Raw genomic sequence first — 27,271 nt, 5'->3', positions numbered from 1 at the left:
CCAAAATCATGAACAAAATACTAGCAAATCGAATCCAGCAATATGTCAAAAAAATTATTCACCATGATCAAGTGGGATTCATGCCAGAGATGCAAGGCGGGTACAATATTCACAAGTCAATAAATGTGATATACCACATGAACAAAATGAAAGATAAAAATCATATGATTATACCAATAGATGCTGAAAAAGCATTCAACAAAATCTAGCATCCATTTCTGATAAAAATCCTCAGCAATCTGGGAATAGAGGGATCATATCTTGACATAATATAGGCCATATATGAAAGACTTACAGCCAACATCACATGCAATGGGCAAAATCTAAAAGCATTCCCCTTATATACCCTAAAAAGCCTGAAACAACAATCAGAAAGAATATATGTACCCCCATGTTTGTAGCCACACTATTTACAATAGCTAAGATCTGGAAACAGCCCAAATGTCCATCAGTAGATGAATGGAAAAAAAGCAGTGGTACATATTCACAATAGAGTACTACGCAGATGTAAGAAAGAAAGATCTCTTATCCTTTGAGACTACATGGAGGGACCTGGAAAATATCATCCTAAGTGAAACAAGCCAAACAGAGAAAGACAAGTATCATATGATCTCATTTATTTGTGGAATATAATGAACCAAACAGTCTGAGGAATGGGGTAGTCCCAGAGATGTGGAAGTGGGGTACAGACTGACAATCCCCAGAAGAGGGGGTGGTGGGGAAGAGATAAACAACAAAACTTATATGCATGTATGCATGAACAGTGGACATGGACAACAAACTGGGGACAGGGCAGGGAGGGAGGGGAAGGGGGGAATCAGTGGGGGGAAAAAGGAGAAACATCTGTAACAAAAATTAATTAATAAAAATAAAAATAAAGCATTTTCCTTAAGAACAGGAACAAGACAAGGATGACCCCTTTCACCACTCTTATTTAGCATAGTACTGGAAGACTTAGCCACAACAATCAGACAGAAAAAATAAATAAAAGGGATTCAAATTGGAAAGGAGGAAGTGAAACTGTCATTATTCGCAGGTGACAGATACTACCATACATAGAAAATGCCAAAAACTCCATCAAAAATTTACTAGACTTAGTAAATGAATTTGGCAAAGTAGCAGAATACAAAATTAACATCAAGAAATCAATGGCATCCTTATACACCAATGACAGAAAGAAGAACTAAAAAACAATCCCATTTACCATTGCTACAAAAAAAAATTAAGATACCTAGGAATAAACTTAACCAAAGAAATAAAGGACCTACTCGCAGAAAACTACAGGTTATTGAAAAAAGAAATAGAGGAAAGTATAAAAAAGTGGAAACACATACCTTGTTCATGGATTGGAAGAATTAACATCATTAAAATGTCCATACTACCCAAAGCAATCTATAGATTGAATGCAATCCCCATCAAAATACCAATGACATACTTCACAGAACTGGAACAAATACCTCAAAAGTTCATATGGAACCAAAAACAGCCCTGAATAGCCACAGCAATCTTGAAAAAGAAGAACAAAGTAGGAGGGATCACATTACCAGATTTCAGCTTGAACTACAAAGCCACTGTAATCAAAACAGCCTGGTACTGGCACAAGAACACGTAGATAGATCAATGGAACAGAATAGAGAACCCAGAAATGAACCCAAGACAATATGCTCAATTAATATTTGACAAAGGTGGCAAGAACATACAGTGGAGTAAAGACAGCCTCTTTAATGAATGGTGTTTGGAAAACTGGACAGATACATTCAAAAAAATGAAACTAGACCATCAACTTACACCCTACACAAAAATAAACTCAAAAATGGATAAAAGACTTAAATGTTACTCATGAATTCATAAAAATTCTAGAAGAAAATGTAGGCAACAAAATTTCAGACATCATACGCCAGCAGAATTTTCACTGATATATCACCTAAGGCAATAGAAACAAAGGAGAAAATAAACACATGGGACTACATCAAACTGAAAAGCTTCTGCACAGCGAAAGATACAATTATCAAAAGGAAAAGGCTATCCACTGTATGGGAGAGCATAATTGCCAATGATATATCAGATAAGGGGTTAATTTCCAATATATATAGAGTGCTCATGCAGCTCAACAGAAGTAAGACAAAGAACCCAATTAAAAAATGGGCAGAGGAACTAAATAGACACCTCTCCAAACAGGACATAGAAATGGCTAAGGGACATATGAAGAAATGCTCAACATCACTAATCATCAGAGAGATGCAAATTAAAACAACAATGAGGTATCACTTCACATCTGTCAAATGGCCGCCATCATCAAACAAGTGTTGGTGAGGTTGCAGAGAAAAGGGGACTCTAGTACACTGCTGGTGGGAATGCAGAGTGGTGCAGCCACTATGGAAAACAATATGATGTTACCTCAAAAAATTAAAAATTGAACTGCCATTTGACCCAGTGATCCCACTTCTAGGAATATACCCTAAGAAGCCTGAAACACTAATCAGAAAGAATATATGTACCCCCATGTTCATAGGAACACTATTTGCAATAGCTAAAATCTGGAAACAGCCCAAATGTCCATCAGTAGACAAATGGACAAAAAAGCAGTGGTACATATACACAATGGAGTACTATGCAACTGTAAGAAAGAAAGATCTCTTATCCTTGGAGATGATATGCAGGAACCTGGAGAGTATTATCCAAATGAAACAAGCCAAGCAGAGAAAGACAAATATCACATGATCTTACTTATTTGTGGAATATAATGTACATAATAGTCTGAGGAATGGGGCAGTTCCAGGGACGTGGAAGTGGGGTATAGACTGACAATCCCCAGAGGATTGGGTGAGGGGAGGGAGATAAACCACAGAACCTATATGCATGTATGCATGAACAATGGACATGGATAACAACACTGGGGATAGGGACGGGAGGGTGGAAGAGGGGCGTATCAGTTATGGGTAAAGGAGAAACATCTGTAACAAAAATTAATTAATTAAAAAATAAATACATTTAGAAATTGTTTGTTTGACTTTTTGTTTTGATGTTCAGTGCCTTAGTAAAATACTAAAGTAATAATGCTTTCAGTCAACACTACAATGAGTGTAACATTTTCTCCTTTAATAAATCTAGTTCTGATTTTGGCCTGGCTCCTATGGCTTGGTTGGTTGGAGTGTCCTCCTGTACACCAAAAGGTGGCAGTTTCGATTCCCAGTCAGGGCACATACTCCGGTTTTGTGTTTGATCCCACGTGAGGACACATATGGGAGACAATGGATTGATGTTTCTCTTTCTCCCTCTTTCTTTCTCTCCCTTTCTTTCTCTAAAATTAATAAAAATAAGTTAAAAAAAAACAGTTCTAACTTTTAGAAGGGAGAAAGGAAAAATGATTAGAGAAGCTGTGTGGTCCTAGGGAAAAAAAAAAAAAGATTCTGACGTTAACAAATTGAATGGACTTGGACCATCTGCAGACTGTACTGACTGTATTATGCTCTCAAAATTCTTCTTTTAGATCTGAATACCTTTATTAAGGTTGGATTGGCTGGAAAATCTACAAGAGTTTTGTTCCAACTCTACTCTATGATCCTATCTGACAAGTATATTATAAGGTCAGCTGAGGTACTCAGTAGTACATGTAAAGTTTGGAGGCAGGTTAGGTAACCCAAAGGTATGATAAAGCCAAGTAATGGAGAGTTAAACTGTGTGATGTATAAATAGAAATACCAGCAGCTTCTCTTACTAAAATAAATTAGAGAGATGACCAAGTTGGAAAAAGGACTGGGAACCTAAAATAGGAAGATAACTATAGAGAAGGGTCATGATCCACATTACAGCTCTACCCAGTCATACAACATCCATTTGCATATCCAATAGGAAAGAGTGGTTCTAAGTCTTTGAATCATGAGAGAAAGTGAACGCATGCAATAGTACAACACATGAATTCAGGACACATCTTATTTGTTCAGAATTAGAAGCACTGATAAAAAATGAGTGTTGTCACAGAACAATGACCCACTGGCTTGTCTTGCTCTTTTCCCAGCAAATTTTAGACTTTTGTCTTTGAGGATATCTTAGGAAAAAATGCACAATCCCCATGTTTCTGTGGAGTGACTAACTTTTACATTTCACAGAGAGAATGTTCCTGGTAACAAATCCATAGTGATCCTCTTTTGGGGACTCCCAGCAGATTCTGGGAACACCGAGTTGGGTGAAGGAAGCCCTATTATTTAGTCATATTAGGGTTACAACTTGATGTTCCTAAGCAAAGGAAATTGTTTAGGAAGTAAAAGAAGTTTTCACACATTTGAAGGAACAAGTAGAAGGAATTCCCAGTTTAGTTAAAGAAGACATAGCCATCCGTCTGCAGCCCACCATGTGACACTTGGAAACGCCCACAGACCCAGGCTCTGGAGGCGTTTGAGGTAGGTTGTACGTTTGATGGGAACAACTCAGTGATGCAGATTCTCTCCAGCAAAAAAATCATTTGTTAATTTGGCCCAATTTATTTCCCAATCATGGCCTTAAAAGTTTGTCCAGAAAAGATCTAATTACAGTAGGAAGTGGAAGTCGTGGCTACTCTCCCATTTAGGATCAACAAAGCTTAGCACCTTGGGCCAGTTAGAGCTGTTGGCCTTCTCTGTGGTGCTAAGTGCTTTCTTCCAAATGATTCTAAACTTTCAAGCACACTTCAATGATTTAGGACAGTGTGTACCCTATTAGGGTCCTGATTAGGTTATTAATTATAATAGCTGTCACTAATACAACGCTGGACCTGTGCTAGGTACTTTACACACACTATTTCTATTGTTTATTATTAGTCTGTAATGTTTATCTCGTGTTCCTCACCTAGAGGCCAGTGACCATTCCCACTCTGACATGCCTGGGAAACAAAACAGTTCCACCTTGAGTCCCTCTCAGACCCACCTGCCTATGGAGATAATGTGTCCTGGTCTGTTCTCCCCATAATAGCTAACCAGGGCTGCCTCTGTTCAGGCAGCAGATCCCAAGGACACCAGCACTTGCTTCTGAATGGACAGAGGTTGTCTTTCATGTTCAGTAGTGAAATCCAGCATTCAGAAGACCATTAGGGGGCAGGACAACCAGATGCTCTGGTCTAATCTCATTAGTAATAAAGCAAACATTTTTTATTTTAAAATTTCTTGCAGCTTTACCTTCTCAATTGGTTCTGAACCCGACAAGGGTAAAGACAGTGTAATTACTTATCATTTGGAACCCTGACACTCACACAGATGCTGTGCAGTCATGGAGGTGAGCTCCTCAAGATCTCCCTTCAAGAGAGAACTTGATGCTGGGAATGAAGTTAGCTGACAGTTTCCAGCGCCCACACTTTTGGAATTCACTGCAGTGTAATAGTCATGCCAAGGCCGCTTTCTCCCCAAGCTGCTTGCAGCCAGTGAATGAGCAAGGGAAAGGGGATCTCAGAGCCCAGCATTCCTGCTCTATGTGTGGCTCCTCTGATGACCCGTTCTTGCTCTGACCTTCCCAGACTTTCTGACTACAATGCAGACTAAGTTTCCTCCTAGCTCATCCTCCTCCCTTCCTTTTTCTCCTTCCACCTACTTCTGCTCTTGATACTGCTCCTCTTTATTCTGCACACACTTCTCTGTAAATTTCCTGCACTTGTACTTCATCGTGGCATCTTCCTCCTGAAAGGTGTCATTATTATTATTATTCTTTCCATTTCAGAGAGGATGGAGTGGGGTTCCAAAAAAAAAAGTGGAAGGCATTAGTGTGTTCCCCTTTTAGAAGTTTATGAATACTCTTAGGTTAGAGGATCACTTAAAAAATGCCTCACCTACATTTTAAAAGAAAAATTTGAATATCTTGAAAGTGGTACTAGTGTTATAAAAGAGAGAGTCGTCATTTCATAAAATTGAGCCCAATTGAACCTGACTATTTAATGCATAAATACAAAGATACACTGGTTTCTAGAAAATGCAAGAAAACTCTAAAGACAGGAAGCATTTCCAGGATCCATTGCTGAGGTCTGATTCTGGACTCAGAATGTGTTTGTGAGAAAAACAGATGATCCCAAAAAGCCAAAGCCTCGTGAGCTCGTCATGGGTAGATCTCAACCTTCAGCTTCACACTGTTTCAGAACATGACCTGCAACTCCACGCTTGGCAGAAATGGAAAATACATCACACTGAGAAAATAATTTTTTAAATTTGAACTTTACCTTGACAAATTAAACTTGAATTTGACTTTTCATCCTCATATTCAGGGGAGAGTAAAGATATTATAAAAAGAAAAAAAATTGTTCTATGATTTTTGAACCTTTAGAAATATCTGAACATGGAGCATACACATAATTTAAAAATTAAAGAGAAATTTCTTTTCATGACATAATTAATTAAAGAAAAGAGAAACATGACTTACCCTCGCTAGAGTCTTTGGAACATTCTGGCTTCCTTGCTTTGCTCTTCTTGTAGGGTGGAACGAGGCCTTTTGCCTCTAACCTCTCTGGAGGCACAAAGATTAAAAACATTCTTATTTAAATATTCAGCATTATGTTAAACTTTAAAGATGTTTTCTTCTTAGTAAACCCACACAGACAGTGAGGCCTAATTGCACATTCACCTGTTATCATTATCTAGCTAAATTTTGTTGATTCTTCAGTGAAAATAGATTTAAACTTGAAGTTCAAGCTTATTTTTCTTTTTTGTTGAGATCATTAATGATTCATACAAATGTGAAATCTCAAGTGCTTTTTTTTAAAGTAAAATTTCTCTATGAGGCAACCTCGAATTATTTCTTTAGGAAAACTCAATTTAAAACTTTATTAATTAATTGACAGTTGCCATTGTGCAATTTCATCCTCAAAAAAATCATATCTGCACACATGTTCTCTACATAGCATGGCACACCTCGAGGAATGGTATTGCTATCTACACAGGAATTTAATTAAAAAACAAAACAAAACAAAACAAGAAGACAGATATCCTAAATGTTTCTCTACATTTAGTTTTCCGGTAAAGCAAGCATAAGTTCTATCATAAGTCTTATCAGCTCTGCTCCAAAATATATTCAATATTCATCCACCGTGCTTGTCTTCTGCATTCATCATATTGGTCTCGACCAATCTCTTACTTGGGTTAATATAATAACCTTCTGAATTCTAACTTCTAGCTTTCTCATCTTCCTACAGTATATTATTCTCCATGTAGCAGCCAGAATTATCTTTAGAATATGAATCAGATCTTGTTGCTCACCTTTAAAACACCATTGCTCTTAGAATAAGATCCAAATCCAATTTCATGGCCCAGGACAATGTGCCATTTGGGCTCCACTTGCTCTAGCTTCATCTCCCATTCACTCTTTGGCTTCAGATTATTGACTCTCCTTGTGTTCTTCATTCACTACTGGGCTGGTTCCTGCGTCAGGACTTTTGCACCTTCTGCTCCTCTCTACCTCCACCCCTCCACACACACATATTTGTATGCCTGCCTTCTTCCTTTTTTAATCTCAGACAAAATTCAGCTCCCAAGTAAGGCCTTCCCTGACCACCAATTGTGAAGAATTCCTACAATCTCTCTCAAGCACATGATTTGGTGTATCTGAAATGATCTTGTCCTCTTGTTTATTTCTTTATTGTGTGTCTCCCTCCTCCACCTCATATGGAAGAATGCAAGTCCAATGAGAAAAGAGTATTTATCTTTCCTAATCTTTCTTGTGTCCCTGGTGCCTAGCAGTGCCTTGAGGATTTTATTTCATATTCTGTTTTATTTTTGCTTCACTAGGGCTTTCTTTAAGGCCAAGATATAGAGGTGTCCATGCCTAACTCTCTCTCTCTTAGCAGCTGTCACCTTATGCCAGGATTCTAAAATTACATTACAGAGCTATGGTGACTCACTTTTCTTTTCCCATTTATTAAAATAACAGAACAAAAAAATGTGTTTGCTAGATGTGTTATTAAAAACGTTGGCATTCTGGACTACAAAAGTTTGTGATCACTAGGTTAGTCTCTCTTTAATTGCAAGTCAATCACATCTTAGGTCATTACTATAGCCAGGGTGAAAAATTCTGCCAATACTACATTAGCAAGTACCCCAAACTTCTGTCACCAGGTGTGAGATTGACATTGACCCTTCAGAATGGGTTCAGCAAAGCAAGAATTGTAGTGCTTGGAGTAGCTCACTGAGCACAGGTGCTGGGTTCAAAGGGATTCGTGAAATGTGCAGAGCAACACTGCAATCTCCCTGGGAGCAGAAGCTAACGCTTTCATGTCCCTGAACTGCATGAACCTAGAGGAGTATTTCCAGTGCTGAGAATTCACTACAAAACAGCATCTCATAAAAGGGTGTACTTGAGAATTAAAATTTTAATTCTTGATTTCCCACTTGAATGGGAAATCTTGCGGAATGAATGAGATTTAAATAGACATTTATTTTCCCCCATTTTGAGACTTTAATAACCCAAAAGTACTAGTACTTTATTTTTTAAAAAGTTGTAGGGCACTGCTTGGGCAGTCCGTGGGCATGGACACATGTTAATCATGAACAATCTATGACAATAAGTACAGTATCATTTTATACAACCGATGGAGTCACTCAAATGAAAGTCACTGATGCATATGGACTCTGTGCTAAGCAGGAACAACTCTCCCTCTTGGCCTGGGAAGCTAAAAAAACATTTCTAAAAAGCACCACTTGCTTCTTCTTGACAGTGTATTATTACATTATTTATGTTGTTTTAGTTTATGGCAGAGGGTGGAAACCTGGATTTTTGCCATGAACATGGCTTTACCACTTGAGAAACTCAACTCTGCTCCTGGATCTCATGTGGCTAACATGGCATAGGTGGCTACTGATTTTCTGTCCCTGCTGGCTCAATTTGGGGCTCATCTTAACAGTGCATGATATTGGAAATAGAAGGCTATAAGAAAACATTTACTATGCTAGGATTACAGAAACATTAAAGGTCTTAAAATAAATCATAGGCATTTAAGCAAGTCTGTTTCTACCATCTCTCATAGGGGCAAAGCCTCACCTTGAAGAGGACCTTATCTGACATCATCTGAGCTGTTCCTGCCTCTACTTACTATCAGAGTCTGGAGACAGGAGCACAAAGTTAAGAATGAATTTTGAAATCAGATACACCTAGATTCTGTTTCTGGTATTTAAAAAAGGAACTAACCCCCTTAAGCCACAATAATAACATTCCCTGCCTTCTTGAGTTGTTGCATATCTTAAATGAGTTCATGTATGTTGAGTGATTGGCACAAGATACATGTTCAATTAAAATATTACTCAGCAGGCCCTAGCCAGCATGGCTCAGTTGGTTGAATATTGTATCATGCACCAAAAGGTCACTGATTTGATTCCCAGTCAGGGTATATACCCTGGTTGTGGGTTCTATTCCTAGTCTAGGTATGTGCAGGAGGCAATCAATCAATGTTTCTCTCTCACATCAATGTTTCTCTTTCTCTCTCCCCTCTTCCTCTCTCTTTAAAATCAATAAAAACATATTTAAAAAATACGATTTAGCAGAGGTATACTGGGTCTGACTTGAGCCAACTCATATCCTCTGATTGTACCCATCTCTCCTCAACTCTGACATTCATTGACCTCATGCTTGGTAGATTAAATAGTACCACAGCAGGTGTATTTACACCAAAGATATCTGTAAACTCTTCACATTAGGGCTTCTTCTACCCAGAGAGTCAGTTTACTAGCACCTCACTGGTTTTTGGTATTCAAGTTATTATTCACTATTATTCCCTAACAATTGTTGGCTGGTTGATTTACCCAAGTAACCCTTCACTTACATCATTTCCATTCTTAAAAATCCCTCTATCTTTTCTACTTGAGTGAGAAGAAGAGGTAATGCACAGTAGAGGGGAAGCAGCAGTTAATGGTCTTGGGAAGCTGGTTCAGGCCCATCATGGAGATCAACAGGCCCAAATGTGAGATCTGAACAGAATCCAGCCTGTTCACCAATGTCTGGCAAGGCCAGCTGGCACAGCATGGAACCTCCTGCACAGAAATGCCCCATGATTTCAGCAATCATGGATATTAGAAAAGGGAGAGCAGCTTCTGAAGCCCATTCTCCCTGCATCCTTGAGCCATTGAGTGTGACTTCAACAGCTGCATCAGCTGCTGGAGACAAAACCCCCAGGAAGCCTGGTGGAACTAAAATCAGAAATGATGTTCCAAATAAGGTCCCCATAATGCAAATGCTGACTCCAACTCCGTGGGTTCTGCATTAGCGAGTTCTGCATTAGCATTAATAATGAGCTCCTCAAACATCACTCAGTGGTTTGGATAGCTAGCTGCATCTCATTAAGAAGCCAACTCCCTTTTCCTAGAAATGTGTACTTATGGCACCTAGACAAATGATCCTTAGCAAGACAAGGTCCTTATGCTGGCTAGCTGAAAGGGCAGTACTCCCCACAGTTGAAGGATTTTCCAAGGATACTTTATGTGAGCAGGCTAAATGAGAATAGCAAACATTAACATTAAATTCATGAATGTAATCCAAGACAAGGTGACCACTTAAAGTCTTTTTTCAACATATGGTTGCTTTAAATAATGAAACATCCTACATGGGTATGGGAATTGACATTTTAATTGAAATTTTATCTTGGACTTTTTGTTTTGCAAAAGACAAGCAGAGTCCTGTCTTAGCTTGGATTGTCTCAGAAATAGACCCTGAGACAAAGGTTTGAATGCTAATACTTAATTTGAGAGATTATCCCAGGAACACCAGAGGGGAGTAGGGAAGTGAGACAGGAAGGAGAAGGCAGCCAATACTGGGTGGGCTAATGAGCAGGTGCCACAGTAGACTCTTGGGGCTCAGTTGTCCTGGGTAACCTCTAAGCAATAATATAGAGTCTTGCTGTCCAACACCACATACTGCCCATGAGTACTTAAAATGAGGCTACTCTGAATTGAGATGTGAATATAAAATGTAAATTTAAAAAATAGTATAAAAAAAAGTAAAGTATCTGACTAATAATTTTTATGTTAAATGATATTTTCCTTATATAAATATTATTAAAATATTCAATTAAATCCTCTTGGTTTTACTTATTTCAATGTGACTACTAGAAAAAGTGAAATTATACATGAGGCTCACTATATATTTCTATAGAATACTGCTTAAGTAGAACATGCCTTCAATAAGCCCTTCATGGGTACTGAGCAACCTGTGTACATCCTTGGTTGAGGGCTGCTCCAGAGAAATTAACCTCCTGGTATTTGAATTTGCTTTTATAACCAGAGAAAAGCCCTCAGCTGAGAGTCACAAAAACTTTCCTCAGAAAGCTGTTGATGTTGTAAAGTGACAGAGAGTGCCAAGGGGACACAGGTAAACAACTGACAGCTGCTGCTACCATCCCTCTTCCGCCCCCTTCATTCCTGCTCCTGACGCCTAGGTCCTCACTCTGCTTTGCATGCCCTCTCAATCTATTGCCCTGGGGAAACCAAGGGAACTTTAGAAATCAGAGGTGTTCAGACTGATGAAGGTAGATAGAAGGAACAATCATTGTTCTAATGAACTGTTATGAAAAAAGGAACTGGTATTATTTCTCTGTGAAGATAGTGAGAGGTCAGGAGAGGGAGATAAATTTAATTTAACAAGGGGAAGGACAATTTTAACCAAACTTCACCTAATGAGATTGGTTGCCTCAGAATTGAGAGTTCCTAGTTAATGGAGCTGCTCAGACTAAAGTTGCCAGTAATTTATAGAGAGTTCTGAAGTTGAAAAGGAGGTTACACAAAATAAAGACCTCTAAGTTACCTATTTTAATTTTGAAACCCGGCCTTATTTCATGCCCAGAGTAGTATAGTAAGTGACACTGGGAACTTATACTATAGAATTAAGTTGTAGAGAATTAAAGAAAACACAATAATTCATTGAATGTTTATTATGGTCAAAGAAACATTTCGGGTTTGATATAATTTAGTCCCTCAAGCAAGACTGTACAGTGAGTGAGTGCTCTTAGTGGTGTAAACTGAAGGTATAGGGAAAAACAACAACACCACCTCATGCCCAAAGTAAAAAAGTGATGGAGCTAGAATTCAATTCGGGCCTATTGATTCATGCGTTCATTATCAGGCACAGATTGGGTCGCTACCTCAGTCCAGAGTCTATGCTTTCAGCCACTAGATTTCTCTCATCAAACACTAGTCTTTCTCGAGGTGTTGGCAGGCATCTTAATTTCTGGTAATGAGAGTAATATAGTATATGTACAAAACATATTTTCTAAATATGGCCACAGAAATATTTTAGGTCCTACATACTTTGCAGAACCTCACAGCTCTCCATCAGGAGGTTGAATCTGTTTTTTCTTCCCCTAAGCTTGGGTAGGCTTGACTGACTGTTTCTAAGAAAAGAGTTCAGTAGAACTGATGCTGTGGTACCTCTGAGGCTGAGTCCTGTAAAGGGCTAAGCTCCCTCTGGCTTGCTCACTCTCTTTAGAGAAACCACTCTGGAACCTGGCAGCTATGCTCTGAGGAAGCCAAGACCACATAAAGAGGCCATGCATAGGTGTTTTAGAAAACTGTCCCAGCTTAGGTTTCAGCTGATAGCCAATATGAATGGCCAGCCAGTTATGTGAGTCAGGAAATCTTCAGATGATTTTAGCCCCAAGGTGTTGAGTTTTTCTGCTGAGGCCTCAGGCCTTGTGAAGCAGGTTTATAAAGTCATTCTTGCTATGTTCTGTATGAATTCTTGACCCATAGAATGCATAAGCACAATAAGTGGGTGTTTTAGCCACAGAGTTTTGGGGGTGATTTGTTACACAAATCTATTAACTACAACCTTATGTTTCACTTTTTTACCTTAGTAGTCAGAAAGATCAAAGTCAAGTCTAATGCTTAAACAGAGTAGCTGTATTTGCTATAAGAGCTAGTAAAACTACTTTATCTTATGATCTTGAATATAGATTTTATAAACCTTGTTTTGTCTTTTCTTAAAAAAAAAGTAAAATATGTATAATCAACAGAATGGTCCCTGTCCTTCCTCTAAAATGAAAATCATAAATTCAATACCTGAATCTTCTTTCATGTCAACATCTTCTTCTTCACCATCACCTATTAAAAAAAAAAAAACAATCAGAAAAAGACTAAGAAAAATTTATATGAAAGCTAGAAACACCCGAATTCTCTAATTTGACTAATTAAAAAACAACAACAAAGAAAAAAAATCTTAGTGGAAAAGAGAATACTAAATCATACATTTTTACTGTTTTATATTATCATGCTAAATTAGAAAGGAAGTATACACATTAGAGCACAGTTTAACACTTGGTGTTTATATTTCTTTTAAAAAGTACTATATATTTATGACAAGCTATATATATGCAATCATTTGTTTTTGTTATAAAATTTATGCATGGTCACTAAAATCATTTTAATTCTTAAAAAATAAATAAATAAACCACAGACTTTAAATGGCACATTTTCTGCATTTATTAAAGATATGCATGCTCACCTCAAGTATCTCAGAAACATGGGCATCACCATTTGGTTGTAGATCAACACAGTGACCAATCCCTGCACTCCAACATGAAAAGTGCTAGTTTGCTACCAACCCAGATCCCATCCTTTAACAACATGTTTCCACGTGCTCACAGGTTTCATCATTCCCACCTAACTCCCTTCATCTCATCTCCCAGTGCTACCCCCTTTAACTGGACAAGGTGTGTGCCTCCTCTGTACTCTGGATGACATATTTGTTGTTTTGAACTTTTGTGTTGTCATTTCTTATCCTTAAGTATTCCTCACATCCAGATGGTGCCACATCCTGTTCGTCTCCATGTTTTCTCTTTTTTACTCATATATTGCAACCCAAATTCAGACTATCAGTGCCATTTGCCCTCCCTGTATTATGGTTTCCAAACTGGTCCTCTTTTCCTCCCATTCCTAACTCCAATTCCTTCTACATGTAGCTGCCAAATCTATCTTAAAATACAACTTTGATTTGGTTCACAACCTTTCAGTGACTCCTTTCTGTCTAATGAGAAAAGTCTAGGCTCTTTGGGGTAACACTCAAAGCCAAGACATCTGGTTCAAACCACTTTTCTCGTTTTTGCCATCCCTGTTCCATTCATGCTACCTACATGCTTGAAAACACTGACTTTCTCTATTTTCTCAGGATCTCCTTTAGCTTCCTCTACCTGCCTCAGTCTTGGAATAAAGGCCCTGCACCATCTATTCACACTCATCCTTCAAGGCCACGCTGTGGTGCCATAACATCTGCTTGACCCCAGTTTGAATGAATAGTGTTCTCTTTGGTGTATCTTATTTTTACTGCCACCAGCATAAGAACTTTAAGGACCTTTGGGTTTAGGTCTGCTTCCTGGATCCTCCACCTAAACATTCACTAGGCATGTAATCTTGGAGAAGTTGTCTAACCTTCCTGAATTTCAGGTTCATCAGCTATAAAGTGTAATAATAGTACTGTTTTCTTTAAGGAGTTGTAAGGATCCAATGAGATGATGCCACATAAAGCACTACAACAGTTATTGTAACATTGTTAAGTGCTAAATATTAGCTATTATTACCATCACATTCTACAGCTACTTGTTAACATATCTGTCTTCCAAATGTTCATCTCTAGATTCTGCAAAGATAAAGACCATGTCTCATGTTCCTTTGTATTCCTTGGCACCTAATATGCTTAATTTTACACACTAGAATCAATAAAGACATGTCCACTCAGTCAAATTTCTGTTATTTTCTATGTCACTCCTACATGTTGGACTCCGTGTGTCTATGTGATGGTTTGAAAACAATGAAGACTCAGTGAGGATTTGCAACTTCCTCCTGGATGTGTTTTATAATATAATGATATTTTAGCCAAATTTACTCAATATGGCACTCTTCTTAGTGTTAATTGTAAATAAAGATTAGAAGTGTATTAGTCAGTGGAAATGGAAAATGCATTTGAGGTTTTAGAAAGATAATTCATGATGGCCATTGTTAGCTTTTAAAGAAGCAAATCTTTTTCCATTAAAAAGTATTAGAAACATTAGTTATTTTCTATACAATTTATTTCTTTCACTCTTTCTATAAATGCAGTTTTGGGAGGAAGAATACCTGTTTCTTAGAAATATAATTCTAACTAAATAATTATCAAAATGTTACAAAGTAAACTCTTCACAGATTCTTCCCTGAAAGTAATATATTTTAAAAGAATTGTATTTCCAGAATCACCTAAAATCTCTATGATGACCGTCTCTGGAATCACAGAGTGGAGTGAAAAAGAGTCTCAACAGTTTCTAGGAAAAGATAAAAGAAGAGTCCAAGATCCCTTTGCTTGTCACCCATGTATCCATGAGTGGCAAACACTCATTTGTAGTCTATTGTGTGCACAAACCTCAGAAGAGGGGGGTGGAGGAGGGAAGAGATAAACCACAGAACTTATATGCATGTATGCGTAACCGATGGACACAGACAACAATGCTGGGGACAGGGCAGAGGGTGGGGATTGGGAGGAGGGTGTCAATGGGAAAAAAAGGAGAAATATCTGTAACAAAATAATTAATTACAAATAAAACAAATGAATGAATCAGACTCTTAAGCAGTTATCTAAAAAACTTATCACTGAGAAGAAAACAAGGACATGCAGATAAATTTGAACATATGGTAGAGAGTTGTCAGTGTCATTACAAACGGTGTCTAAGAAGGGATGGATGCTTCTAGTGGACTAGAAACAGTTCTTAGAAAATGTGACATTAGAGAAGATATTCGAACTTTATAGACTGTGCTGACAGCATCATCCCTAGAATTACCCCCTGAGTTGAAGAATCAGACTTGGTGTTTTCATTCATTCATTCATTTACTCACTCATTCATTGCACTCATTCACTCATTTTTTCATACAGTAGTTAAGAGTACATCCAGGATCTGGACTCAGACTATTTGGCTTTACTTCCAGGCTCAGCTATATATAGCTATGTAATATTGGGCAAATTATGTAAACTATACCTTAACTCCAGGAAAAAAGTAATAGTAATAAAAATAGTACTACTAATAATAGTACTAATCTTCTAGAGTTGGCAATACATATACAGTGCTTACATAAAAGAGCATTTAATAAATACTGGCTATCACTGTTAAGATGTCATTGTTGTACTGCTCTTATTACTTAAACAACCATTTATTGAACACCACCATGAGCTAGAACTATGCAAGGCCCTGAGGAAATGGGTTGACAATCCTTTCCTTCAAAGAGCTCACAAAGAAGTAGGTGATATAGGAAACTGAAACCACAGAAAGAGGAAGTAACACATTCTCTGGTGCAGGTAAGCAGAGATTCCACTGGGAAACAGACAGGTGGCAGCTAAGTAAGAGAGAAAGTCTGTGAAGGCTTCCAGAAGAGGGAGGCTGAATCCTAAAGGGTGAGAATGGGCTAGGGGAAAAAAGCTGCAGTAAATTCCCAGAAGATCTGGATGCCCTGCCTACTCCGCCTTGTTCCCTGACAGTTCAGGAATTGCCAGCCTGACATTCAGCCACCAGCCCCTGGGTCTCTTAGCCTGAGGGCTTTCTCTGTGTCCCTTGAGCCCACTTGAGAAACATCAGAGAATTTACAAGCCCCAGAGGGCATTCTTTCATAAATGACTGACAAGATCTGCATATAGGTACTCCAGCCCCCTTGCTTCTCGGGTGGGCTAATTCAGAAGCATATTCTATACAATGTTCAAGAGTATCCTCCTTCCTGGCCATGGAAATGAGCCCTGGTGGTCCAGTGGTAATGTATTTATAACTTAACCTTACTGCTTTCCTTCACTTTCTTATCTTGCTTCTCCACTCTTCTGATGGTATTCCCTGGGATCAGCTCTCAAATAAATGACTCCCACTAGAATTCTTGTTGCAGGTCTGCTTCTGGGGGTTTCAACTTAAGATAAGGGTAATTGTGCTCAAGCAGAGGGAAGAGCAGCTGTAAAAACACATGGATATAAATTGTCAAGATGCTTTTAAAGAAATAAAACTAGCTCTGAATGGCTGGAAAGAGGACTTATAGGACAAACTAAAGATAAATTGATCTGTTCTGGCTAGATAATGAAAGATCTTTCACACTGGGTATGATTGGGTATGATGGTTAATTTTATGTATCAACATGACAGGATCATGGAGTGCCAAGTCATGGGGTGCACAGACATTTGTCAAACATTCTTCACAGTGTGTCTGTGAGAATTTTTCTGATTGAAATTAACATTTAATCAGTAGATTGAGTAAAGCAGATTGCGCTCCATAATGTGGCTGGGTCTAATCCAATCAGTTTAAGGTTGACCCTCCCACCAGTAAGAGGAAATTTCTTTTGCCAGACTACATTTGTGCTGGGACATCAGACTTGTCTTGCCTTTGACTCAAATCAAAACATCTGCTTCTCTTGGATCTCAAGCCTGCAGGCATTTGAATTGAAACTATATGTCATTTAATCTCCTGGTTCTTAGGTCTCAGACACTTACTAGAACTACACCATCACATCTCCTGTGTGTCTAGATTGCCAACTTTAGATTTTGCCATGTCAGACTTCATTACTGTATAAGCCAATTCTTTATATTAAATCTCTATCTATCTATCTATCTATCTATCTATCTGCTCTTGGTCCTGTTTATCTATAAAATCCAGATTTATACTCCAGGTTAAAGCATTTCAACTTTATCTTGACAATTAAACAACTTTAAAGAGATGAATGACACACTATTGTTTGACTGATAACATTTTTTTAATGAGAGAAATTTACTAAAAAATTACAAAACACATGCTTTAATATTTTGGTATTATTTGTATAAAAATCAAGCACAGAGTATTTTTGGTCTGCAAAGCACTTAATGTACAATTATTCATTAATGAAATCCACTCTAGTTCAACATTATTTTATATAATGAAGAATTTTTTTTTTCTAACAAAACCATGGCATAAGAAATCATGCCATTCAAAATTTGCAGCAGTTAGGAGACTGGTAGAGCATGGGCACAGAGCCTCTGCCCTTTTTAACAGTTCTTCAAGCATCTTACTTCTTTGTTAGAGGACAAAACGAAACAAAAAGTTCTTAGCCAAAGTGATACAGATACCATTTCTAAATAGAGAGCAATCCATCTGATGATATTGTTCTGTGTGTTCAGAAATCCAATTGCATGCCTGGCTGGTTTGGCTCAGCGATTAGAGCATCGGCCTGTGGTCCAGGGACACCCAGGTTCGCTTCCCGCTAAGGGCACGTGTCTCGGTTGCAGTTTGTCCCCGGCCCTGGTTGGGTCATGCAGGAGGCAGCCACTGGATGTGTCCCTTTCACGTTGATGTTTTTTTTTTTTCTCTCTCTCTCTCTCTCTTTCTCTCTCTCCCCACTCTATCTGAACAAAAATGGTAAAGTGTCCTTGGATGAGGATAAAAAAAAAGAAATCCAATTGCAGGAAATCCCCTTTCCTTTCTAGGCAGAGAACACCCAGAGACTAAAGCACCATTTCATCTTAAGATGACTCCTTGATATTAATTTCATGAATAGATGCTCTCTTTATTCACAGCACAACTCTCTGTTAAATTACCCTGTTGAGTTCTGCACAAAAAGTACAAATATAACTGTAGTTCTTATTTTGATCAAAAATGTGTGAAAGGAGGGTGAAGAGAATTGCGAAAGAACATATATGTGTAGCCCACAGACAAAGGCAACGGTGTGGTGATGGCCAGAGGAAGGGGTGCAGGAAGGTTGGGTAAAGGTGGGTAAGAGAGGGGAAGGTGGGGGACAGCTGTCATAGTATCAAAAAAAAATAATATAAACATACAGTATCTGGCACATATTGCAAGTTGTGTCAGTGATTATCTTAGGTATTACTAAAATTGTTATAATTTTTATTTTTTTAAAAATGTGTGAACATAGTACCCCAAAACTGCACCCGAGAAGAGATAGAAAACTTGAACAGACCAGTAACAACAGAAGAAATTGAAGATGTAATCAAGACTCTCCCAGCAAACAAAAGCCCTGGCCAGGGCCGCTTCACGGGGAATTTTACTGAACATTCAAAGAATACCCGTTCTCCTAAAACTATTTCAAAAAATTCAAAAAGAAGGAGGACTTCCAAACTCATTTTATTGCGACAGCATAATTCTAATTCCAAAACCAGAAAAAGACACTACAAAGAAAGAAAACTACAGACCAATATCCCTGATGAATATAGATGCCAAAATCCTGAACAAAATACTAGCAAATCAAATCCAGCAATACATCAAAAAAATTATTCACCATGACCAAGTGGGATTCATCCCAGGAATGCAAGACTAGTACAATATTCACAAATCAATAAATGTGATACACCACATAAACAAAATGAAAGATAAAAATCATATGATCATATTAATAGACACTGAAAAAGCCTTCAACAAAATCCAGCACCCATTTCTGATAAAAATGCTCAGCAATGTGGGAATAGACGGATTATATCTCCACATAATAAAAGCCATATATGAAAGACCTACAACCAACATCATAGTCAATGGGCAAAAACTAGAAGCATTTCCCTTAAGAACAGGAACGAGGCAGGGATGCTCACTTTCACCACTCTTATTTAACATAGTACTGGAAATTTTAGCCACAGCAATCAGACATGAAGAAAAAATAAAAGGGATCCAAATGGAAAAGGAGAAAGTGAAATAGCCATCATTTGCAGATGACATGATACTATACGTAGAGAACCCCAAAGACTCCATAAAAATTTTCCTAGACTTAATAAATGAATTTGGCAAAGTAGCAGGATAAAAAATTAACGTCAAGAAATCGATGGCATTCTTTTTTTTAAATTAATTAATTTATTTTTGTTACAGATGTTTCTCCTTTTTATTCCACTGATTCCCCCTCCCCCTCCTGCACCCTCTCCACCCAGTTCCCCCTTTGTTGTCCATGTCCATTGTTCATACATACATGCATATAAGTTCTGTGGTTTATCTCTCCTCCCTGCCCCCTCATCAGGGGATTGTCAGTCTGTACCCCACTTCCACGTCTCTGGGACTACCCCATTCCTCAGATGTTTATGTTCAATACATTCCACAAATAAGTGAGATCATGTGATATTTGTCTTTCTCTCTTGGCTTGTTTCGCTTAGGATAATACTTTCCAGGTCCCTCCATGTCGTCTCAGAGGATAAGAGATCTTTCTTACTTACAGCGGCATAGTACTCCATTGTGTATATGTACCACTGCTTTTTTATCCATTTGTCTACTGATGGACATTTGGGCTGTTTCCAGATCTTAGCTATTGTAAATAGTGCTGCTATGAACATAGGGGTACATATATTTTTTCTGATTGGTGTTTCAGGTTTCTTAGGATATATTCCTAGAAGTGGGATCACTGGGTCAAATGGAAGTTCAGCCCTGGCCAGTTTGGCTCAGCGGTTGAGAGTCAGCCTGCAGACCAGAGAGTCCTGGGTTCGGTTCCCGCTAGGGGCACGTACCACAAAAAAACAAACAAAAAATGTCAGTTCAATTTTTAATTTCTTGAGGTAACACCATATTGTTTTCCATAGTGGCTGCACCAATCTGCATTCCCACCAGAAGTGGACTAGAGTCCCCTTTTCTCTACACCCTCGCCAACACTTGTTGTTTGATGATTTGTTGATGGCGGCCATTTGACAGATGTGAGGTGATACCTCATTATTGTTTTAATTTGCACCTCTCTGATGATTAGTGATGTTGAGCATTTCTTCATATGTCTCTTAGCTATTTGTATGTCCTGTTTGACGATGGCATTCTTATACACCAATGATGAACTCACAGAAAGAGAAACTAAAAAAACAATCCCATTTACCATTGCACCAAAAAAATTAAGATACCTAGGAATAAACTTAACCAAAGAAATAAAGACCCTATTTGCAGAAAACTGCAGGTCGTTGAAAAATATATAGAAGAAGATATTAAAAAGTGGAATCACACACCTTGTTCATGGATTGAAAGAATTAACATCATTAAAATGGCCATACTACCCTAAGCAATCTATAGATTCAATGCAATCCCCATCGAGATACCAACAACATACTTCACAGAACTAGAACAAATATTTCAAAAGTTCACATGGACCTTGAATAGCCACAACAATCTTGAAAAAGAAGAACAAAGTAGGAGGGATCACATTACCAGATTTCAGGTTATACTACAAAGCCACTGTAATCAAAACAGCTTGGTGCTTGCACAAGAATAGGCATATAGGCAGATAAATCAATGAAACAGAATAGAGAACTCAGAAATGGACCCAAGACATTATGCTCAATTAATATTTGACAAAGGTGGCAAGAGTAAAGACAGCCTCTTTAATAAATGGTGCTGGGAAAATTGGACAGCTACATGCAAAAAATGAAACTAGACCATCAACTTACACCCTAAAGAAGAATAAACTCACAATGGATAAAAGACTAAATGTTACTCATGAATTCATAAAAATTCTAGAAGAAAATGTAGGCAACAAAATTTCAGACATCATACGCAGCAGAATTTTCAATGATACATCACCTAAGGCAACAGAAACAAAGGGGAAAATGAACACATGGGACTACATCAAACTCAAAAGCTTCTGCACAGCAAAAGATACAATCATCAAAATGGAAAGGCAACCCACTGTATGGGAAAGCATAATTGCCAATGATATATCAGATAAGGGGTTAATTTTCAATATATACAGAGTACTCATAGAACACAACAAAAGAAAGACAAAGAAACCTATTGAAAAATGGGCAGAGGAACTAAATAGATACCTCTCCAAACAGGACATACAAATTGCTAAGAGACATATGAAGAAATGCTCGACATCACTAATCATCAGAGAGATGCAATTAAAACAACAATGAGGTACCACCTCACACCTGTCAGAATGGCCGCCATCAACAAATCATCAAACAACAAGTGTTGGCGAGGGTGTGGAGAAAAGGGGATTCTAGTCCACTTCTGGTGGGAATGCAGACTGGTGCAGCCACTGTGGAAAACAATATGGTGTTACCTCAAAAAATTAAAAATTGAACTTCCATTTGACCCAGTGATCCGACTTCTGGGAATATACCCTAAGAAGCCTGAAACACTAATCAGAAAGAATATATGTACCCCCATGTTCGTAGCAGCACTCTTTACAATAACTAAGATCTGGAAACAGCCCAAATGTCCATCAGTAGATGAATGGATAAAAAAGCAGTGGTACATATACACAATGGAGTACTATGCTGCTGTAAGAAAGAAAGATCTCTCATCCTTTGAGACTACATGGAGGGTCCTGGAAAGTGTTATCGTAAGCGAAACAAGCCAAGTAGAGAAAGACAAATATCACATCATCTCACTTATTTGTGGAATATAATGAACATAACAATCTGAGGAATAGGATATACCCAGAGACGTAGAAGCAGTGTATAGACTGACAATCCCTAGAAAAGGGGTAGTGGGGGAGAGATAAACCACAGAACTTATATTCATGTATGCATGAACAATGGACATGGACAACAAAGCTGGGGAGAGTGCAGGGAGGGACAGGAAGGGAGGAATCATTCGGGGAAAAAGCAGAAACATCTGTAACAAAATAAATTAATTAATTTAAAAATAATAAAAAATAAAGAAGGTTGAACAGAAGAAAAAAAAAAGAATACGAAAACCAACTAGTTTCCATAAATAACCAATTTTCAGTAACACCTGGCTTTATACATTTCAGAAACCCCTTCAAAAGGAAGTATCTAATGTGTTTTGAAGTCTATTAGAGCTACTTCACATTCTTTTATGGGATAGAGTTAATATGAATGTCTGTTGTCTTAAAGATACCCATCTTTGGAGCAGCATCTCATTTCCCAGTAACAAACGGTCTTACACTTTGTAAAACAAAGTGAGTTTTGCCATGACTTGGGTGTGTCGTACTCCTTTACCGAATGCAAGCTTAAGAACTGCTGCTCCCAGAACAGCTGTGCTGTACTACAGAACTGTGCTGTCCTACCAGGGAACTCTTCTGCACGAAATCGAGTTTGCTTCTCTATAGCACCACCCAAAAAATATCTTTACAAAGTTAGTATCAAATTTTCTAAAAAAACATAAGTGAATAAATAAATAAGAATGTACTGGTATTTATGTGCTGGAGGAGAATCTTCTAGAAACAGTACATGCCCCACTGTTTGAACAGCCAAACTGAGCTAACTTGTGATTTCATGCCAACATTAATGATGGTAAGAGGATGCCCACATCACACAATTCCTGGGATTAAAGCACAGTTATTCTCTTTATAAGATAACATGTGCTTTCTTCTGTGCTTGAAGTCATCCAGCTACCATGCAGCTAGATGGTACGGTTATTAGGGACCAGGCCCAGGACCCTTGGCTAAGGGACATGCACATGGATAGAGAGCAGCTTCAAAGGGACCTGTAGGTTGCAGGGAAAAAGGGTGTGTTATAAAGGAGAGAAAGTTACTCTCCTGGGCTATTAAAGCAATCTCTTCACTTCTAAGAAAATAAAAGGACAGGCACCTGAAATAGATCATACAATTTCCTTGTCAAATTTTCAGAGACCTTCACACATATGAGCAGGTCTGCCAAGCAAAGCAATTGTAGTGATCTTGTGGCTTTTATGTCATGGGCTTCCAAATCCTTTTTTTAAAGGCTTAATTTCATACAAGAGGCTTCTTCTGCAGTTCTCATTAAAAAAAAAAAAAAAAAAAATATTCCCAAGGGTTTCTAGGAGCAATTTACATTTTCAGAGAAAGGAAATAAATATTCACAAAAATAAAGTGCTCCAAGCTTTTTAGGATTTCTATGAAGTAGGGAAGATGTTGCTATTGGAATGGCTTTTTGTGAAACTTGACAAAGCAGAAATTCCAAGCAAAGAATGATTGATAAAGGGGAAGTTCTCATAGAGCAGGGATCCTGCCATTAGGTTGAAAACCTGGACCCACTGAATCTAATATTTGCCAGATACACTTTCTGCAAGGTAGTTGACAGGGCTAGGAGAAATTTGGAAGAAACGCAAAACCACGTATCACCGCCCCACCCCCATCCCAAGTGGTCCTTGGCAAAGAGGAACACTCAAATCTCATTAATTTATAAATCAATCAACCAATAAAAAGCACTGTTTAGAACACTGCATGGTTCTGCTGTTTCTGGCTTGGCCAGTTAGGCACATGATAATACCAGTTATTGAGATATGGGAGCCAGGAGAAGGAGGATGTGGTGGGGGAGATTTTGAATTTAGTTTTAGATGTGTTGAGCTGGAGATGCCTGAGGGGCTCCCAGCTGGAGATGACCTGTGTGCAGGTGCAGGTGCGCATACCAGAGAGGAGTGGCAGGAAGAGAGTGAGAGCGTGGTCAAGAGGATAAAGGCTGTCCATATTTTAAGTAAGCCAAAGGCTGCAAAGGGTCATGTGAGGTCATATGCTCAAATATGCACTGGTTTCAGTGACCATGCTCCACCCTTGAAAGAGGTCCTGATAACCTCAATGAGGACAGGGTGGTAGCAAGGTGGAGATAATCACAGGATTGCTGTGGACTGTGGAGTGAAGAGAAAGTAAAGGAGATCACTCTTCAAAGACATGGCCTAGAGCAGAAGTTAGGCATAAGCATAAAGCACAATAAAGGTCCGAGGATTTCCATTGACTTTATTATTTTTTTTAATTTTTATTCTTATTTCTGTTTCTCATTCGGATTTAATTCATATAGTATTCCTCAAAATCAATTATTTTCCCCAGCATTTGCCTCAATGTTTTCAACTACAGAACTGAAACCTGTCTACTCACAATGTTTGAAGGGTCTTAAAAGCACCTCTGTTAAGATGCCCCGGGCATCCTCCCCTCTCTAAGCAGCATTTTGTCTTATCTTTGTTTTACCAGAACTTCCTAACTAGATCAATTGCTTAGTCAAGGCTCCTGTCCTAGGTCTTTATTTGTTTCACTGTTTATCAGTGTTTGCTACACACATTGCACACTCCCTGCCTTTGAAGGGACAGATTGCTTTCTGTCTATACCTGCTGCTTGTTCCTGTATTCAGGTTGCTTGGTTACCGCATCACTTCACTGGATTTTCATTGAAGGCAAATGTGCTTGTAGCTTTAAAGGCCCATCATGTGGAAATGGTTTGCACCCATTTCCTTAGAAGGTGGCCAGCTCATTCATGTCACACTACAGAGAGCACGTCTTGTATAATTCCAAACATCAATGTAATGCACACATTAAAGTGTACAAATGTGCACAAATATGCCAAGTCCATGTAAATATTCACAATTAAAGAAAATTCTGAATTCATTCATTTTGTAGTTTTTTCTATACACTGAATGTGTCATTTGAAAAATTATGTACAATTCAGACTGGGTAAGCAGTGTATCTTGCATTTCTGATATTTAAGAACAGTTGGTGTATTTATTTATTGGTAACAAATGTCCACATACTTAGTGGCTTTAAAACAACACACACTTTTTATCTCACAGGTCTGTGGGTAAGAAGCCTGACATGGGTCTAACTGCACTACAATCAGGCTGCTTCCTTTCTGGAGGGTCTGGAAGAATCTGTGTTCTTGCCTTTCTAGCTACCAGAGAACACCCACATTCCTTAGCCTGTGGCCTCCAATTCCATCCTCAAAGCCAGCAACGTTGCGTCGCTGAACATTTTTCCATAGTCATGTTTCCTCTGACTCTCTTCTGCTTCCCTCTTCCTATTTTTAGACTTGTGATTACATTGGGCTCACTCAGATAATTCAGGATAACATCCTTATCTTAAATTCAGCTAATCAGCAGCCTTAATTCCATCTGCAATCTTATTTTTCTTTGTGATGTAACTTAACATATGCACAAATTAAGGCATTTTTGAGGAGAGAGCATTTTCCCTCTTACCACACCTGGTAATCAGGAAGCAGATTACTTGGCATAAAAAGTGTCTGAGGAGTAGAACTCAGAACAATTCCATTTAGAAATGAAGTGATTTCCTAGGGGATCCAGTACAGAGACTTAAAATCAAGGTCCTATCTGAGTTTTTAGTTTTCAACTTTATTCTCTTGTAAAAGGGTTTCTTGTTTTTCTTTTTTTTTTGGCCTTCATTTTTTTCTCCTTTCCATCACTCCTTCCTTCCTTTACATTTTCTTTCATCTTTTTTTGTCTTTATTTTTACCTTTCCTCATTGTTCTGAGCATAAAAGACTAATATCATAAAGACAAGTGACAAATGAGGAAGCTATTTGCAATATATTTTTGAAAGAATTAATAAATTTAATATACAAAGAACTCTTAAAAATCAATAAGAAAAAGATGAAATAGTCAATAAAATATGCAAAGGATATATTAGTTATTTCACATAAGACATTTGGAGATATAATAAACAAAAGACTGAAAAAAGATAAGCCATACTATTAATAAAATACACTTCATTACTTATGAATTACCTCATTTCATGTATAAAAGTAATAACATAGAATGCTCTCCATTATGAAAAGTGGGAAAAAGTAAAATCTCATATACTGCTCAAGGGACTGTAAATCCTATGCAATGAACTGAATGTTTGTATACCCCCCAATTCATATGTTGAAATCCTAGTCCAGCTGGTGTGGTTCAGTGGTTGAGCACCAACCCGTGCACCAAGAGGTTGCAGGTTCAATTTCCATTCAGGGCACATGCCCAGATTGTGGGCCTGATCTCCAGTGGGGAGCATGCAGGAGGCCGCCAGTCGATGTTCTCTCTCATCGATGTTTCTATCTCTCTCTCTCCCTCTCACTTCCTCTCTCTGTAAAATCAATAAAGGAAAAAAAAAAAAAAGAAATCCTAATCCCCAATGTGATAATATTAGGAGGTGGACCTTTGGGAGATGATTAGCTCATGGGGGTGAAGCTGTCATGAAAAGGATTAGTGCCCTTATAAAGGGACCCCAGAGGGCTCTTTCTCTCCACCATGTGGGGATACAAGGAGTAAATGGCTATTTGCAACACGGAAGTGGGTCCTCACCAGAACCCAATCATGCTGGCACCCTGATCTCAGGCTTCCAGCCTCCAGAACTGTGATACGTAGATTTCTGTTGTTAATAAGACACCAAGTCTATGGTATTCTGTAATAGCAACCTGAAAAGACTAAGACAGTCCAGTCACTTAATGCGAGTATTAGTGTCATATGTTTGACTCTGTGAATGGTGACCCCCTAAAGTTATTCAGTACATGATATTCACCTATGGTGCTGCAAATGCAATAGCCAATTTGATATTTGCTATCAAAAGCATCTTGGTTTTGTATGCATTTTGAAAAAGCAATTCTACTTTTAGAAAAGTATTCTTAAAAAATGTGAATGTGTGCCAGTATTTATCTATATGTGTTATTTATAAACACATAGTAAATAGTTTGCAATAATAATAT

At 38.2% G+C, this 27,271-nt stretch overlaps 1 protein-coding gene across 1 annotated transcript in view; it reads right to left on the bottom strand.

Annotated features, from left to right (window-relative positions):
• MACROD2 (mono-ADP ribosylhydrolase 2) overlaps nt 1-27,271 on the bottom strand; it is a 2,341,201-nt gene that overhangs the window by 191,198 nt on the left and 2,122,732 nt on the right. The window contains exon 10 of the mRNA XM_036245484.1: nt 12,993-13,034. Coding sequence (XP_036101377.1) covers nt 12,993-13,034 — 42 coding nt within the window. The remainder of the gene's footprint in view (nt 1-12,992; nt 13,035-27,271) is intronic.

This window comes from Molossus molossus, unplaced genomic scaffold (assembly GCF_014108415.1).
Source record: "Molossus molossus isolate mMolMol1 unplaced genomic scaffold, mMolMol1.p scaffold_m16_p_6, whole genome shotgun sequence".
Classification (NCBI taxonomy): domain Eukaryota; kingdom Metazoa; phylum Chordata; class Mammalia; order Chiroptera; family Molossidae; genus Molossus; species Molossus molossus.
The sequence above is the reverse complement of the archived record's forward strand: the minus strand, read 5'-3'. Positions and strand labels throughout refer to the sequence as shown.